At 37.5% G+C, this 17193-nt stretch overlaps 1 protein-coding gene and 1 long non-coding RNA gene across 5 annotated transcripts in view; one reads left to right on the top strand and one right to left on the bottom strand.

Moving 5' to 3' along the window:
- The window catches only part of LOC113201377 (uncharacterized), a 55599-nt gene that overhangs the window by 16307 nt on the left and 22099 nt on the right, over nucleotides 1-17193 (bottom strand). The gene's annotated exons all lie outside the window — the stretch shown is intronic.
- Tmlhe (trimethyllysine hydroxylase, epsilon) overlaps nucleotides 1-17193 on the top strand; it is a 73755-nt gene that overhangs the window by 52829 nt on the left and 3733 nt on the right. For all 4 annotated transcript variants that reach the window (XM_026415067.2, XM_026415064.2, XM_026415063.2 and 1 more), the window contains 3 exons: nucleotides 1341-1620; nucleotides 3637-3756; nucleotides 6787-7023. In XM_026415067.2, the coding sequence (XP_026270852.1) occupies nucleotides 1341-1620; nucleotides 3637-3756; nucleotides 6787-7023 (637 nt within the window). The remainder of the gene's footprint in view (nucleotides 1-1340; nucleotides 1621-3636; nucleotides 3757-6786; nucleotides 7024-17193) is intronic.

The raw sequence follows: 17193 nt of genomic DNA, 5'->3' as shown, positions 1-17193 counted from the left end.
CTCAGAGCCCAACTGCCACCACCGGCTTCCACAAGCCTCTCCCCCACACAAACCTCTCCACCTCCCACAATCCTCCTGCTCTTGAGGCCGATTGGCTGGGTCGCGTGGGCGGAGCCAAAGAAGTCCCCCAATGAGCAGTTCCGTAGTCTGAAGGGCAGGGATACAGCCCAATGAACATCACCACAGAGGAGCCAATCAGCTAGATGTTGCTGGGGCCGCTGTGAGCTAATCATCAGCTGGCAGTCTGAAGGGCAGGGAAACAGCCCAATGAACATCACGCAGAGGAGCCAATCAGCTAGATGTTGCTGGGGCCACTGTGAGCCAATCATCAGCCGGCAGCTGGAAGTTTGCTGGCAGCTGGAAGTTTGCTGGGGCCCCTTTAGCTGTGGCTCTCAACAGCCTAGCATGTGTGAGGCACTGGGTTCAATTCTCAGCACCGCATATAAATAAATAAATAAAATAAAGGTCCATCAACATTTAAGAAAATTTTTAAAAAAGAATTGTAATGCAAAAAAAAAACCAAAGTACATGAGTACATGTATAAAGGTATGAATTAGCATGAACATACTTTATATACAAAGATATGAAAAATTATGCTCTATATGTGTAATAAGAATTGTAATGCATTCTGCTGTCATATATTTAAAAAATAAAATCAATAAAACTAAAAAAAATTAAAAGAAAAAAGAAAAAACAAGAATTCCAAATCAGAAACACTTCTGGTCCCCAGGTATTTCAGATAAAGGATACTCAACACTAAATGACCTTTTCACCATCTGTAAAATAAAGATTAGTCCCATCTACCTCAAATATTCTGAGTTTGTAAGGTGGGAAATGGATATTGGGAACAAGGGGAGACAGTGCAGAGTAGACTAACAACCTACTGGGATTATCATTCTTTGATGACTTAATAAATGTTCCAAAGGTCCTTTACTATGTAGCTAGAATTCCATAAACTTATTTGCCTTCTGGGAAGGTCTATTTGTTTATTCATTAATGTATTCATGCATACCACTCCACCCCAAAATATTTCTATCTGAAACACATTATAGCTGCTCATTTTACTTTGGTTTGATAAACAGTACAATACTAGGTAATTGGTTGCTAAAAATTAACATCCTGCGCTAAGAGATATAGCTCAGTTGGTAGACTGCTTGCCATGCACCAGGCCCTGGATTCAATACCCTTGATAGAGTGCTTGCCATGCACAAGGCCCTGGATTCTATACCCTTGATAGAGTGCTTGCCATGCACAAGGCTCTGGGTTCAATCCCCAGCACCATAAAAAAGAATTAATATCATTAACCAGTAAATTATTGTAATGTCTTTTTTCCCTAAAAGGGCCAGATGGTCATGTGACTAAATACGAATTGGATTGGCTAATGAAAAATAGCTATGAAGGACAGAAACAAAAGGTTATCCAGCCTAGAATATTATGGAATGCTGAAATCTACCAGCAAGCCCAAGTTCCATCTATAGATTTCCAGAGTTTCTTAGAAACCAATGAGGGACTGAAGAACTTTCTACAAAACTTTCTGCTCTATGGAATTGCATTTGTAGAAAATGTTCCTGCCACTCAAGAACACACAGAGAAGTTGGCAGAAAGGATCAGCTTAATCAGGTAATTTATTAGTTTCCTGAAATCCACAATAATTAATTTCCAGAGTATGAACACTAATAAAAATATAAATGGTCTGGTCACCCTTGTTTTGAGTCCAGAATATTTTGTGTCCTGAATAAGGGGACTCCCACTTACAGTGATTTACTTAAGGACTAGATATCTAATCTCTAAAGACACTTATGTGGTAAATATAATGAAGACTTTCAAATCACTGGAATAGTTTCTTGCCCTCTAGTCCTCAAAGTGATAGTTATCATTGTACACTAGAAAGAAAAATGTGAATAAAAAGAACTTGCTAGTATTTTAAGTTCTACCATCAAGTACTTATATGACCATTGGCAAATTCATTCCAAAACACATAAATACCCTCTCATTTCCCCCACCATCCTCTGTTTTAACTTCTGTTCAAAATCAGTTTGAGCAACATAGTATCACAGGATAATCCAGTTTTGACCTTCTGTGATTCCTAGGGCTTGATTTAGAGATTGATTGTTAAAACACTATATAGTATTTAACCAGCACATTCACATCTATTATTTTAGTAATTCTTTTTTTTAAAGAGAGAGAGAGAATTTTTTAATATTTATTTTTTAGTTTTCGGTGGACACAACATCTTTATTTTATTTTTATGTGGTGCTGAGGATTGAACCCAGCGCCCCACGCATGCCAAGCAATTGTGTTACTGCTTGAGCCACATCCTCAGCCCAGTAATTCTTTTTTTTAAAAAATATATTTTTAGTTGTAGTTGGACACAATATCTTTTATTTTTATGTGGTGCTGAGGATCGAACCCAGTGCCTCACACGTGCGAGGTGGGCGCTCTACCACTGAACTACAGCCCCAGCCCAATAGTAATTTTTATAATTGCATGCTTTATCTTCTTTTCTACTGTTGAGGCACCTGATGCTAAGATATATTGACTCGCCTGGGATTGCTCTGATAGTAAGCAATAAAGCTAGGGTTTAAATACCTCAGGTTTCCTGATCCTAAATACAGTGATCTTTTCATTTCCCTTCTGCATTTCTACCTGACATAGAGAATGATCTTACATAGTATTAAACGTGATATAAACCTACTTCATTATAATTAATACTCCTCTTTTATTTGATAAGACCCAGATGTAGTTCATTGCATAGTAAATAATGCTGGATCATTTGCCTTATGCTAGTAGAACATAAATCAATAGCATTTATGAGCTATTCATTTGGAAACAGTATGAGAACTTTTGAGTAAAAGAAACTATTCAGGTAAGCAATAAATTGAGAAGGCTTTAGAACTTTTATAATCAAAAAGAAAAACATTTCCTGATGAGACTTGGAGAGTTTAGATAATGATGAACTCTGAGTGCTGAAGAATTAAAGTGACCTTTATTCATATCTGAACCTACTAAGAAAATAATTACAAAAATCAAAATCTGTGATATATCCCTCAGAGAGAAATACAACACAAACAATATAGCACGTCTCACTAAATACTGATAACAAATTATCCTTTTTTTCCTTATTCCTCCATGATCAAAAGATCACTTCTACATCATATGAAGAATATGGAAACTCTTCAGTCAACCTTGAAAATTGAATTATCCAAGATATTAGAAAATTAACACTATTATTGAAAACTAAGAATATTAATAAAACACAACATTTATAAAAATTAACTTAAGTAAATCACTTCTAGAAGCAGCTACATCTTCTTTTTCTATGAAAGGAAGGTAAGCACAGGGAATAACCTTGAATATGAAGGCTATTAAAAGTAGGCAGATAAACAAAGTGGATGACTCTCTAAGCTTTCAGAGTACATTATACTTCCACAGTTTCTCCTTCAACTTCCTAGAATATAAATCAGTGACAGAATTGTCAAGACTGGTGATGTATTTAACTGTCAGTCTCACCTCATGGATGGCAATCTTGAACCAAAAATTATATTATTATTTGTGAGTAAAGTATTGGAAACAGTTTTAAAGACAAAAAGAAAAATTTCAAATAGCTAATAAGTCTTCTTTTATTTCATTTCACAGAGAAACCATCTATGGGAGGATGTGGTATTTCACTTCAGACTTCTCGAGAGGTGACACTGCATACACCAAGCTAGCTCTGGATCGGCACACTGATACTACCTATTTTCAAGAGCCCTGTGGGTAGGTGTATTTAATTCTTACACAGTAGGATCTTTGATATCTGATGGTCTTAAGTAATTTCTTAATCATTTTCTATTCTGTTTTAACCAACATCACATCTACTGCTGCGAATTTGCATAGCTTTCTTTCTCTTTCCATGGAAATAATCATTTTGAAATACACTAGCTTAGTCTTCTTTAGACTCATAGGAATAAAATTTTAAGAGATTGAAATTCTACCTTACCACACAAATAGAGTCCTAATTTTGTTAAATTTATATTTTTAGTCAAAATAATTATAAATTATCAAAAAAGTATTGGCTAACCATTAGTTTTGTAATTTGTACAATTCTCTTGAATTCAAATCATGTTACAAGGGATCAGTCCTGTAAACAGTGATGTTTTGAGGATAGTATTAAGAAGAATTTGAATCTTCACTTGATCTTAATCAAGAGTTTGGGAAGCGATAAGAACCTGAACCTGATTTACAAGTCGGAGAGGGTGAATGGCTAACAGTTTTTCCACATCAAATCAGTAGCTATTGAGACAAAGATGATAAATAGCATACTTAACTTTCCTACCATTTGCTACTTACTAGAGGCAACTCTGTGGTTTGTTATTTTGATATTGTTTATCTTGCTTCTGCAAATAGATGAACCTGAGACACAAAGGTATTAGTAAAGTGAGTATACATGTGAATTTATAATGATAGCATGAGAGGGTGATACTATTCAACTGATTATGGTTACATTGATTTGCTTTAAGGGTTTGAAAGTTGAAAATGTTTGGTTCAGGCAAAGAAGAATAAATCATCTTTTAGAGATTCTGATCATTGTTATCAATATATCAAGAGACCAACAGCCCTGCATCTTCATTCTAGGAGATGTATAAGGAAGAAAGAGGAGTTGGAATGAGAAGCAGTTAGGCAGGGATTGAGATTCTAATACCGACTAACTCTTCCCTCTATGACTAACACCAGTAATAAGCAATTGTTTGTGCCTTTAATTTTACCTTTTTCAATTATCAGCAAAGATGAAGTAAATTAGCAATGTAGTAATGGTGGATAAGAGGTAAGGCTATGGTACTGACCAGACCTGGGTTTGCATACCAGCTTAAATATGTATCATTAGCTTTGTGATTGTACACAAGTAAGTTAATATCTCTATGTTTCAGTAATAAAACTTATCCATTAGTATTGCTAAGAAATTATATTTTATAATTAATTTAAAGCATTTAGCATACTTGTCAACATGTTAAGTGTTCAATAGATTAATTAGCTATTATCAATCAATCAATCAATCAATAATCGGTATCTTTGGTCATGCTTTGTCTCTGTCTTGAATGCTCTCTCCTCACTTTAATCTCATTCCAATAAAATTCTTCAATAAATAAATTTGCTATTATCATTATCATTTTAGTCATATTGTTATCATCTTTATCATTTGCATTGTTACATGCCTTGTCCTTTATAAAGCTTATCTTTGCTCTGGATATCACTCTCTCCAGCATCCTTGAGAATTTCTCTTTCCTCAATCTTAGCCTTTCCATACCTACTGACTTCTTCCTGATATCTTCTCTTCTTAAATATCCCTGCTTTTCTGGTTTTCCTCATGTGTATCTGACCATTTTTCCTCAGCCTCCTTTGCTGGCTGATTTTCCAGTATTCATACCCTAAATATTATTGTTCTTCAAGGATTTCTCTTTGTCCCTTTTTTTCTTACTTGAAATGATCTCTCCAAATGACTTCTTTCATCTTCTTGCCTTTGTCACCTACAGACTACACAGTCTACCTCTGTTTACCTCTACTCTCGCCTTTAACTGGATACTAAATATTCCTGACCTATATGTTTCACAGAACGTTCAACATGGCAAGAACTGATATTTCTTATTTTAATTGTACTTCTGTTCATTTTCACTTTATTTTATTCTCTCCATCTTTCTTATTTTGCTTTGCAGTTTACTTTTTCTTATTTTTACCTATTTAATTATCATTGATTTTATTTCCCCTCATTAATTTGAAAATTCTACTTAGTGTAATAGTCACTTTCCCTTTCCCTGTTAAATGTTCAACTGAACTTCTTCAACCCTTCATACCTCCTCTCATTATCATGCAATTGTACATCTGCTTGCACTCTCTGTCTTAGTAAATACCATTATGATCTTGAAAGCTGCACAAGTGATAAACCAGGAGTCATTCTGGATTCTTGGATGTCCTTCATCCTCCAAATGTTTTCCAAGTTTTTGTCATCTGCTTCCTGCCAGTCCATTTTTCATACCATCATCATAATGGTCTTTTAAAAATATTTTTAGTTGTAAATTGACATGATAACTTTATTTTATTTATCTATTTCTATGTGGTGCTGAGGATTGAACCCAGTGCCTCACACATGGGAGGCAAGTACTGTACCACTGAGCCACAACCCTAGCCCCATAATAGTCTTTTTAAAATGTTGATATGACCATAGAATTTCATAGCTTAAAATCATTCTGTTTCTCTATGTTTGCCAGTAGGAGCTTCTTACTATCTTTGTTGAATATAATTTGTTACTTTACATCAATATCTTTGTTCATGCTTTCTCTCTATCTGGAATGCTCTCTTTATTTCAATCTTATTCCGTATAATTCTTCCTCATTTTTAAGCCTAAGCAAACTCATCCATTTACTCCTTTCAAACATTTCATTGTACAATACTCCACTAAAGTAAATGATTATTTTTGATGGGTCTTGTTTTTTATCATACACAACTTTATTATAGTGTATTACTCATGCTTGTATTGTTATCAATGTATCAAGATATATAGAGGCTTCAATATATGTTAGATATATTTAAAAGAAATCTGTAGCAACATTGTTTCACAACTCATTAATGATTAATATTACAAAAAAGTACAACTGGATGTGATGAAAAAACAACTAGGAATTCTGATTTCTTTCTTCAGGAAAAGAAAATGACACAAATGGGCTCAGTTATCATTTCTTATATAATGTTCTAGAATTTTGATGTGTTCTCTTCTATCCCACTGAATAGAAGAATTTTCTTTTCTCTCCTTAGCATTCAAGTATTTCACTGTCTTAAGCATGAAGGAACAGGTGGCAGGACACTGTTAGTAGATGGATTCTATGCAGCAGAACAGGTACTTCAAAAGGCACCTGAGCAATTTGAACTCCTCAGCAAAGTGCCATTGAAGCATGAATATATTGAAAATGTTGGAGAATGCCATAACCACATGATTGGAGTTGGGCCTGTCTTAAATATCTACCCATGGAATAAAGAACTTTATTTGATCAGGTGAGTACCAAATAACTATTCTCCAGTGTAATATATTTACCAAATATCAATGTTACAATGTAATGATAATTCGTAAATTCTTTCTATCTGCCGTATTTTAATATCATTCTTCTATAGCTTTTCATTATACAACAATTTATATTCTTGTTATAATTCCCATGTAATAATAAAAAGGCCAACAGCATTTTGGGAAGGGGCAGGTATTAAAGGCTGAATTTTAAAAATGAAAATATCTATTGAAATAAAAAAGTATCCCACTCATTTAATTGACCTCAGTAACCATGCAGATAGGGTACCCAAAGCCACGATGACAACATTTTTGTCTCTAGCCCAGATTTATGAAAGATCCTAACCAAAGTATCCAATTGTCTTCTGCATATCACCACTTAGGTATCTTGAAGAATCATAAATATGTCATATTCAAAACCGAACTCATCATCTCCACTCATTTTAATCCTTCCCCTCCACTTATTTCACACATTTCATTAAATGGCACCACCATCCACCAAGCTACATAAACCAGAAGACAAAAGTCACCTTTAGCTTTTCCCTCTCCTTCACAGTATACAACCATCATCAACTCTGCCTCCTAATTTTTTCTCAAACTATCCACTGTTTTATATCCACAATGCCATGTTTTCTTGTGGGGCCACTGTTATCACTCTTCTATACCACTGCTAAAGTCTTGACTGGTCTCCTTGCTTCCACATGAGTTGCCTTCTATTAATTATTTGATCTATAACTAAAACAATTTTTCCAAAATATAACACTTATCTTTTCGTTCCTGTGTTAAGTTCTGCTATTTCTCCTCAGTGTCTTTCAGAGAAATACCAGGGTCATCCTCATGACTTACAACGTTCTACATCATCTGATGCTTTTTTACTCTTTTAACATCACGCCATACAAGTCAGGTTTTACACATGTATTCTTCCCTGTGTATAGGTTTCTGTAGCCAATTATTTTCCATCTTACAACAAAGGTTTTTCTTATTCTGTTATACATTTGAATTGCCCTTCTTATCTTACGTATTACAAGCTAACTTCTATTGTGCATTAATTCAGTTTACTCAACAAATATTTCTTGAGCATCTACCAAGACACAGGAACAACTCTTAACCCCAGACATGCAACTGTGATCAAAACACACAAAAACTGTGGCCCTCATAAACTTCTAATTCTTATAGCAGATAATTAATAAGTAAGCAAATATATGGTATATCCAATAATCAAGAATGTATAGAGTGCAAAGGCAAGGTCTGGGGACAAACTCAGTGGTAGAATGCTTTCCTACTATGTGCAAAGCCTTGGATTTAATCTCTAGTGGTGAAAAAAATCCTTAGGTTACAGAGGCAGTGTGGAGATAACTACAAAACTTGATACACATGACAAAGAGTACAGACTTGGTCATCAGAAAAACTTATGTGAAATGTTTTGTTTATTCAAATAACTTAATTCAAATCAAATAATTAAATAATAATTTTTTTCTTATTACACATATACAGCACATATTTTCATATCTCTGGTTATATATAAAGTATGTCTTTTCAATGCCATGCTTATCCTGTATTCATCAGTTTCTAATTGCAATAATAACACCAGAAAAAAAAAAGTTGTTTCCCCTACCTTTTGCCCTGGATTATAGAAGGAGCTATATTGATACTAATTCATTTTTTATCTTAAATACCTCTAGGAAATTCTCCCTCAATCATTTCTTGTGTACACATTGAGTAAAACAGTGAGTAGCTTCTCAATAGTTTTTACATTATTAATATTTTCAAACTTACAGAAAGGTTAAAAACATTTAATAGTGAAAAACCATGTACCTACCACCTACATCCCACAATCAAGATATTACTATGCTAATTTTATCAACTGTCTCTCCATTTAGCCATTCGTCTATTCATCAATGTTAATCACATTAATGCATCTTAAAGTATGTTGCACATATGAGTACATATACCCCTAAAATACTTTAATATTTATATCAATTAGAGTTCAATATTTGAATACAATTTTGAGTTAAAATCTCTATGCAGTGATGGTTAAAATGTTAAGTATATGCTTAAGACTGAAAGATGTATAAACCTATGTGACCCAAACTACTATCAATACATAAAATAATTTATCAGCTGGGCACAGAGGTACACACCTATAATCCCAGGGGCTAGGGAGGCTGAAGCACAAGGACGTTGACTTCAAAGCCAGCTACAGATAATCAACTCAGTGAGACCCTGTCTCTAAATAAAATACAAAATAGGGCTGGGGATGTGGCTCAGTAGTCAAGTGCCCCTGAGTTCAATCCCCCATGCCCCCCACAAAAAAACTTGAAATAATATATCACTACAGGAGTACCTACACACTCCTTCTCAGTCAAACCCTGCACATATACATAAGGAAACCACAGTTTAACCATTTCACCATCATATATTAGTATTGCCCATTCTGAACTAAATTGAATATTTGTGAATAAACATCTGATCTGTTTCCAGTCTGGTGATATTATGAATAAAAACTGCTATAAACAAACATCATGAAAAACTGATTTTGTGAATATATATTTTCAGTTCACTCAAGATAATTAATTACCTGGGAGTGGAACTGGTGGGTTACAGAACCTACGAGTGTTTCATTTCATAAGCAATTGCAACAAGTTTTTCCAAAGCAGCTTTACCGTGTTACCACTGTCCCCAACAATGTATGAGAATTGTATCTGCTCCATGTCCTTGCCAATACTTGATGTTCTCAGCCTTTCAATTTCAGCCCTTATGAGGGGTACCGTCTTGGGGTATTGATTTGAATTTCTCTTGGTGACTAATGACGTTGAGCATCTTTTCATGTACTTATTGGCCACTCAAACATCTTTTTTTCCCAATTCTTTATTTTTAAATTGACAAATAGAAATTGTAAATATTGGTCATGTACAATGTGTTGTTTTGAAATGTGTTTACATTGTACAATGGCTAGATTGAGCTCACTAACGGATGCATTACCTCCCATAGTTATCATTTTCCTGTGGTGAGAATATGTAAAATCTACACTCATAGCAATTTTCAAATATGTAATACATTGGTATTAGCTACACTTCCCATGTTACACAATAGAACTCCTCAGCGTCTTCCAGTCTCAATCAGCTTTTTCATTCTTTGATCAACGTCTCTCCAAACCCTGCCCCTAAGCTTCTATTGCCATCCCCCACCTACTTTTATGAGTTAAAACATTTTTAGATTCCATGTATAAGTGAGATCATGTGGTATTTGACTTTCTGTGCTGGCTTATTTCACATAATGTTCTACAGCAGTTCCATCCATGTTGTGTCAAGTGTAGAATTTCATTTGTGTGTGTGTGTGTGTGTGTGTGTGTGTGTGTGTGTGTGTCTGAATAGCATTCCATTGTGGATATGTACCATGTTTTCTTTATCCATTCATCCATTCATTGGTATCCAGCTTGACTCCATATCTAAGCTACTGTGAGCAATTCAACAATAGACAAGAGCATACAGGTATCTCTTTGGTATGCTAATATCATCTCCTTTGGAAATATAACCAGAAGTGGGATAGCTGGATCATAGGGTAGATTTGTTTTTAATTTTTAGAGGAATCTCCATATTGTTCTACATAATTGCTGTACATAATTTACACCAGCCAACAGTAATATAGAGGTTCCTTTTATTTTCCCCCTGTGGTGCTGAGGATTGAACCCAGGGCCTTGCACATGCTAGACAAGCGCTCTATCATGGAGCCACAACCCCAGCCCAGGAGTCCCTTTCTCTGCATGTCCTCACCAGCATTTGTCCCCTTTTGTCTTTTTGCTAATAGCCATTCTAACTGGAGCAAGATGGTATCTCACTGTGGTTTTGATTTTCATTTCCCTGATGATTAGTGGTGTTAAGCCTTTCCTATACCTGTTGGCCATTTGTGTATCTTCCTTTGAGGAATGTCCATGCAGGTCTATTACCCATTCTTTAATTCATTACTTGCTGTTTTGCTAATGAGTTGTTTGAGTTCCTTATATATTATGGGTATTAACCCTTTGTCAGGTATATAGTTTGCAGATATTTTTTTCTCCATTCTGTAGGTTGTCTCTTTACTCTGTTGATTGTTTCCCTTGCTGCCTGGGCTTTTCTTCGATACATGATTTTTTAAAATTATTGATTCAGTCTCAATGCTCATTATTGATCTCTTCATGTTTTTTATTTATTCATGATCAAATCTTGGTAAGGTGTGTGTCCAGGAATTTACCAATTGGTTCCAGATTATCAAATTTCTGGCATATAATTGTTCATAATACTTGCTAATATAAATCCTTTGTATTTCTTTGGTGTCAGTTCTAATTTCTCCTGTTTCATCTCTAACTATTTGAGTCTTCTTTTTCCCTAGTTAGTCCAGCTGAGAGTTTGTCAATTTTGTTTACCTTGTCAGAGAATCAGCTCTTCATTTTGTTGATCTTTTGTAATTTTATCTCTATTTCATTTATTCCTGCTCTGATCTTTATTATTTCTATCCTTTTACTAATTTTGGGTTTGTCTTGTTTTTCTAGTTCTTTGAGGTGTGTGATAGGTCATTTGTATGAGGTCTTTTCTGCTTTTCTAAAAAAAAAATTAGTTGTAGATGGACACAATACCTTTATTTTATCCACTTATTTTTTACGTGGTGCTGAGAATCGAACCCAGTGCCTCACATGTGCTAAGGGGCTGCTTCACCACTGAGCCCCAGCCCCAGACCACCTTTCTGCTTTTTTGATGTAGGTGTCAACTGCAATACACTTCTCTCTTAGTAGTGCTTTTGTCATATCCCATAGGTTTTGGTATTTGTGTTTCCATTTTTATTTCTTTCAAGAAATTTTAAAATTTCCTTCTTAATTCCTTCCTTGACCCATTGGTTGTTCAGGAGTGAGTCGTTTAATTTCTATGTTTGCATAGTTTCCAAAGTCTTCCTTGTTATTGGTTTCTAATTTTGTTGCCCTGTAATCAGAAAAGATGCTTGATATGATATCAATGTTTCAGCAGTACAGGGTGCCCCATGTCCAGGTTTGTCCCAAATCCACAGTTGGTTTGTTGTCTGTCATGAACTTGCAGAGTGTCTGAGAAGAATAATCTGAACTTGCTAGCATCCACCTGTGACCAAGTTAGGCTCACATACCTCATTCATATTCACTGTACTTTGTTAAAGTACCATGTGATTCTGCCAGGATTTGGGCCTCACTGTGAAGTCAATAACCCCAGGCTCCTATGCCAAAACTTGGCACCTACCTCCCTTTTCTTTCCCCCAGCAGACAATTACTCTCTCCATGTTGTGCTTCCTGGGGTTGAGGGAGGAAAGGGTGGACAGTCCCATGCTCACCAACGCTACAATGCTGGATAACATCTGGAGCCCACAACCTGCTGAGACCAACCCAACATTGGGGTAGGACCAAGACTCACTCTGCTATGCGCTTTCTACTGCTGTGGCATACTCATGGCCCAAGACCACTACAACAGGTCACAGGTGATGTTGGCCAAAATAGAGGTCTGATTAGTAGGGGCTGAGTCTACACTGGCATTGGGGTGGGTCCAGAGGCTCTGTTTTCAGGCAGTGGCCTGGGGGTGGATGCTCTTAGGATCTTCTCAGTGTCGGTTTCACAAGCCTGGCACTGAGTTCCAAGACATGGTCCTGTGCTCCCTTTCCTGCCCTGTCTTTCAGAGGGAGTGGTTTTTGCTTCTCACTCTGCTGCCCAAGGTTGGGGTAGTGTTGGTGGGCAGTCCCTTGGATGTCCAAGCTGATCCTAAGCTGGACCACACTTGGGTTATTTTAGTCAGCTTTTTCACTGCTGTGACTAAAGGGCCCAACAAGAACAACTGTAGAAGAGGAAAAGTTTATTTGGGGGCTCACGGTTTCAGAGGTCTTAGTTGACAGAAGGCCGGCTCCAATCCTTGGGGCTCAAGGTGAGGTAAGGCATCATGGCAGAAGCGAGTGGGAGAGGGAAGCTGCTCACATGGTGATCAGGAAGCGGAGAGAGAGAGAGACTCCACTCTCCAGATACAAAATATATACCCCACAGCTATGCCTCAATTACCGCCTCCTCCAGCCTCACCCTACCACTTCACTTACCACTCAGTTAATCCCGATCAGGGGATGTATTCACTGGTTGGGTTAAGGTTCTCACAACCCAACCATTTCTCCTCTGAACCTTCGTGCACTGTCTCACACCTGAGCTTTTGGGAGACACCTCACTTCCAAACCAAAACATGGGTCTTTCAGATGCAGGGATCTGCACTGTTTAAGGGGTGCAACAACTATCATGCCACAGCTGACAGTGATGCGGGCTGAAACGAGTTTGTCCCGCAGATGCCAGGGTTCCGGTCTAGAGCTCCATCTGAGAGCTCTGGCCTGGGTATAGGAGGCCTCTGTTTTCTCCCTGGTGCTGGGTCTCATGGCTGTGGACCAGCCACTGAGTTCAAAGTCTTGGGCTAGTTGCTCTGTCCTGTTCTCCAGGAGGTGGAGTCTTGGTACTTTTTCTGCTGCCTAAGGCTGGAGGAGCGGTAGTGGAAACAATCCCTTGGCCTCTTTGGCTAACCCAATTCCAGCAACTCAGTTTATGGGGACTGCTAGCCTTGGGACAGGAATCATGGGGCTCTGCCAGGCACTGGGTTTCACCTTGGCAGCACTAGTAGTAGGTTTCAAGTCTAAGATCTGGACTTAAGTCCCTCTCCCTCCTCCAAGTGGGAGGCTTCTCTCCCTATGTTGCACTGTTTGAAGTTGGGGTAGGAGTGATGCAGGCAACTCTTTCCTTCCTGCCTTCTTTGACACATCTTCTTATAACTAAACCTAGCACTATGGTATTATGGTGTCTCACCTGGCTTCCTTAGCTCTTGTGAAGGTAGTTTGGTGCATAAACAGCTGTTTAAATTTGTGGCTCCTTTAGGGAGATGATCACTGGACATCTTACTCAGCTACCAACCTTGCACTCCTGGCATAAGCCCTACTTGCATATATTAACATGCGCACACGCACACAACATGTGCTCGCACACACACGTTGTATATTGATGGTGTCAGTCCAGTTAGGAGATACGTACTACACGGTAACTTAAACAGGGAATATTAATATAAAGAATTGGGGGTGCTGAGGTTGTGGCTCAGCGGTAGAGTGCTCGCCTAGCACTTGCGAGGCCCTGGGTTCGATCCTCAGCACCACATAAAAATAAATAAATAAATAAATACACGCATTATGTCAAACTACAACTAAAAAATAAATATTTTTTAAAAGGGGGCTGGGGATGTGGCTCAAGCGGTAACGCGCTCGCCTGGCATACGCGGGGCGCTGGGTTCGATCCTCAGCACCACATAAAAATAAAATCAAGATGTTGTGTCCAATGAAAACTGAAAAATAAATATTAAAATAAAATTCTCTCTCTCTTCTTTTTATTTATTTATTTATTTTTAGGTGTAGATGGACACAACACATTGCCTTTATTTTTATGTGGTGCTGAGGATCGAACCCGGGTCCTGCCTGTGCTAGGGGAGCGCTCTACCACTGAGCCACAATCCCAGCCCCGTCTCTCTTCTCTCTCTCTCCCTCCCTCTCTTTAAAAAACGGGGGGTGGGGGGTGGGGGGTGCTGGGGATGTGGCTCAAGTGGTAGCACGCTCACCTAGCATGCGTGAGGCACTGAGTTCAATTCTTAGCACCACATAAAAATTAAAAAAATAAAGATATTGTTTCCACCTAAAACTAAAACAATAAATATTAAAAAAAAAAAAGAATTGGGAACTGTGGCAAAATAGAAATAGTGAGCACAAAAGGAAAATCAGTATAGTGCCCTAGGGCTGAGGCCAAATAGGTAAGGAAGGATAAACCTGGATAAACTTGGAAGGGGTTCAGACCTTCAAGAATGAGTGGCGTGCTTCAGCCACCTGGTAGCAGAGCCGTTTCCTTGTTTGGCCAGGCTGAATCTGACCTGGAGTTTCTGAGCAAACAACAGACCACCCTCTGGAACGGAGGGAGGGAGGGAGGTAGGCAATTAGCAACTGATAGCCTGAGTGCGTCATGGAAGTCCGGGTGTCCATGAGAGCAGGAAGACTTCAGAGCACATGGGTTGCACGGGGTGGGTGTGAGGAGTGAGAACTTGCAGAAAGAATGTCTTCTCAGTGTGTATCACTGCAGATGTAGGAGGCTAGTGTGCAGGTCAAGAAGGGGCTTGCCCAGAGAGTCTGAGCAGGTAAGGTTACACGCAGCAGTTGTAGATAGGCAGCTGCATGCAGGATATGATGTGGGCTCTGGTTTATCATGTCAAGAGGCCTATGGAAAGGTTATCACCACACTGAAGCTTCAAAGTGGCAGAGGGACCAAATTCTGACTGAGAGGCTGAAGTTGCCTCTACCAGATGTCTTCACACTCACAGTACAGAATCCCAGCCAGGGCCAGAAACAGCAGGAAAAGGTCTTCCTCTTTCAGCATCCTTGCAGCACTCTCTTCAGAGAAAGCTTAACATTGTGCTTACTATAAAGGAAGGGGGATTCTTATATATCAAGAGCATACAGAAAGGTACATTGGGAACTGAGAGGCAATGAATTGGTAACTTGACGTATACATAGCTGGTTTGAGTTTAATAAGTGATAACTTCACATCCAGATTCCAGGGGATATTGGTCTCCAGTTTTCTTATAATGAGTTTTGTCACATTTTGGTATCATCCTGGCCTGGCAAAATTCAGTTTCCCAAAGAGTTTGTGCAATAATGCTACATTCTTAAATTGTAAGGGTGCTCCATCTGATTACAGTGCCCATCATCTTTTGTTTATACCATAATTCTCAAATATTTGTTAGAGTTTACCAGGGAAATTCTCTAAAAATGGAGTTTACTTCTGGGGAGAGTTTTGGATATTAAATTTAACCTTTCTTCATCTATAGAGAGCTAGTAAGATTTTTGTTTTACCTTTAGTTGGTGGCTCTTTCCAGAAATGTGTACATTTTATCTAAGTTTTCAAATTTGTAGTCATAAATTCATTCATGATATTTTCTTATTATTTTCACAGCTATAGATTCTTTAGTAATGCCAGATTCTTTATATTGGTAAATCTCACTCTATGTTTTTCTTTTTCCTGTTCAGACTAAGAATTTTTCAATTTGGTTGGTCACTTCAAATAGCCATCTTTTTGTTCTAATCCATCAAATACATCTTCTATTCAATTACTGAGCTCTCTTTACTTGGAAAATAGATCAACTAATAAGAGGGATGGCTTTTTGTATCAAATAAATTATTGCTTTGTTTTCTTTCCCTCACTCCCAGGCCTCTATTGCCTCACATCAAAGCAGGAAAAAGAAAAAAAGAAAAAAGAAAAGTTACACAATAATATGATGGCATCACTTTGTGCAAAAGCCCAGGAATAGTCTTATTTTAATCAAAAGAACATTACACAGCTATTTGCTAGTTTGTAATAGACTTTACTGGATGCTTCCTGCTAGTGGCCTTAGAAAACAACATCATCTAATATAAAAAGTTTAATACTAGATTCCATGTGGCCTTGGGCAAATCACAGGGCTTTGCCATTATTTTTTCTTATTTATAAAGTAAGATAATAATAGCTGTACTACTTGCCTCACAGGATTATAACATAGAGGGTCAATAAGATATTACATATGAAAATGTTCATAAACTATATATCTCCATTTGAAGCCAAGAGATTGCAGTTGTGATCCATTAAAAAAGTTATCTTTAGGAAAAAATGTACACAGAAATTACATTGGATTTCTGTTCTCAGGTACAAACAATGAGTCAAACTATTAGGGAAACCGGATTTTAAAACCTCTCTGCTACTTATGAGCCCTGTGGCACATTTAATTTAACTTTCAAGTTTCCTTGCATGTAAAAGGAAGTTAATGACACCTTCCCTTCTGAAGTGTCAAAAGGAGCAAATGAAATATTTGTGGAAGTACCTAGCACAGCACTGGAAGTTTCTGGAAGTAAAAATGGGGGATCAAGACTCTGGTGGAGACTATGCTTCCACACCCTATTCTCCCTCTGGGCATAGCTCTTCCAAGCCTGGGAGGAAGCACTGTTACATTCTTTCATTTGATTTTCATAGTATCCCTATGGGATCCACTAAGCAGGTGTTACTATGCTCATTTTACATATGAGAAAACTAAGAATACTGGCTTTGATTGTGCCATGTACTAAAACCAATAAACACTGTCTGA

The sequence above is a fragment of the Urocitellus parryii genome, chromosome X, assembly GCF_045843805.1.
Source record: "Urocitellus parryii isolate mUroPar1 chromosome X, mUroPar1.hap1, whole genome shotgun sequence".
In the NCBI taxonomy this organism is placed as follows: Eukaryota; Metazoa; Chordata; class Mammalia; order Rodentia; family Sciuridae; genus Urocitellus; species Urocitellus parryii.
This window is presented reverse-complemented; position numbering and strand designations above follow the sequence as displayed.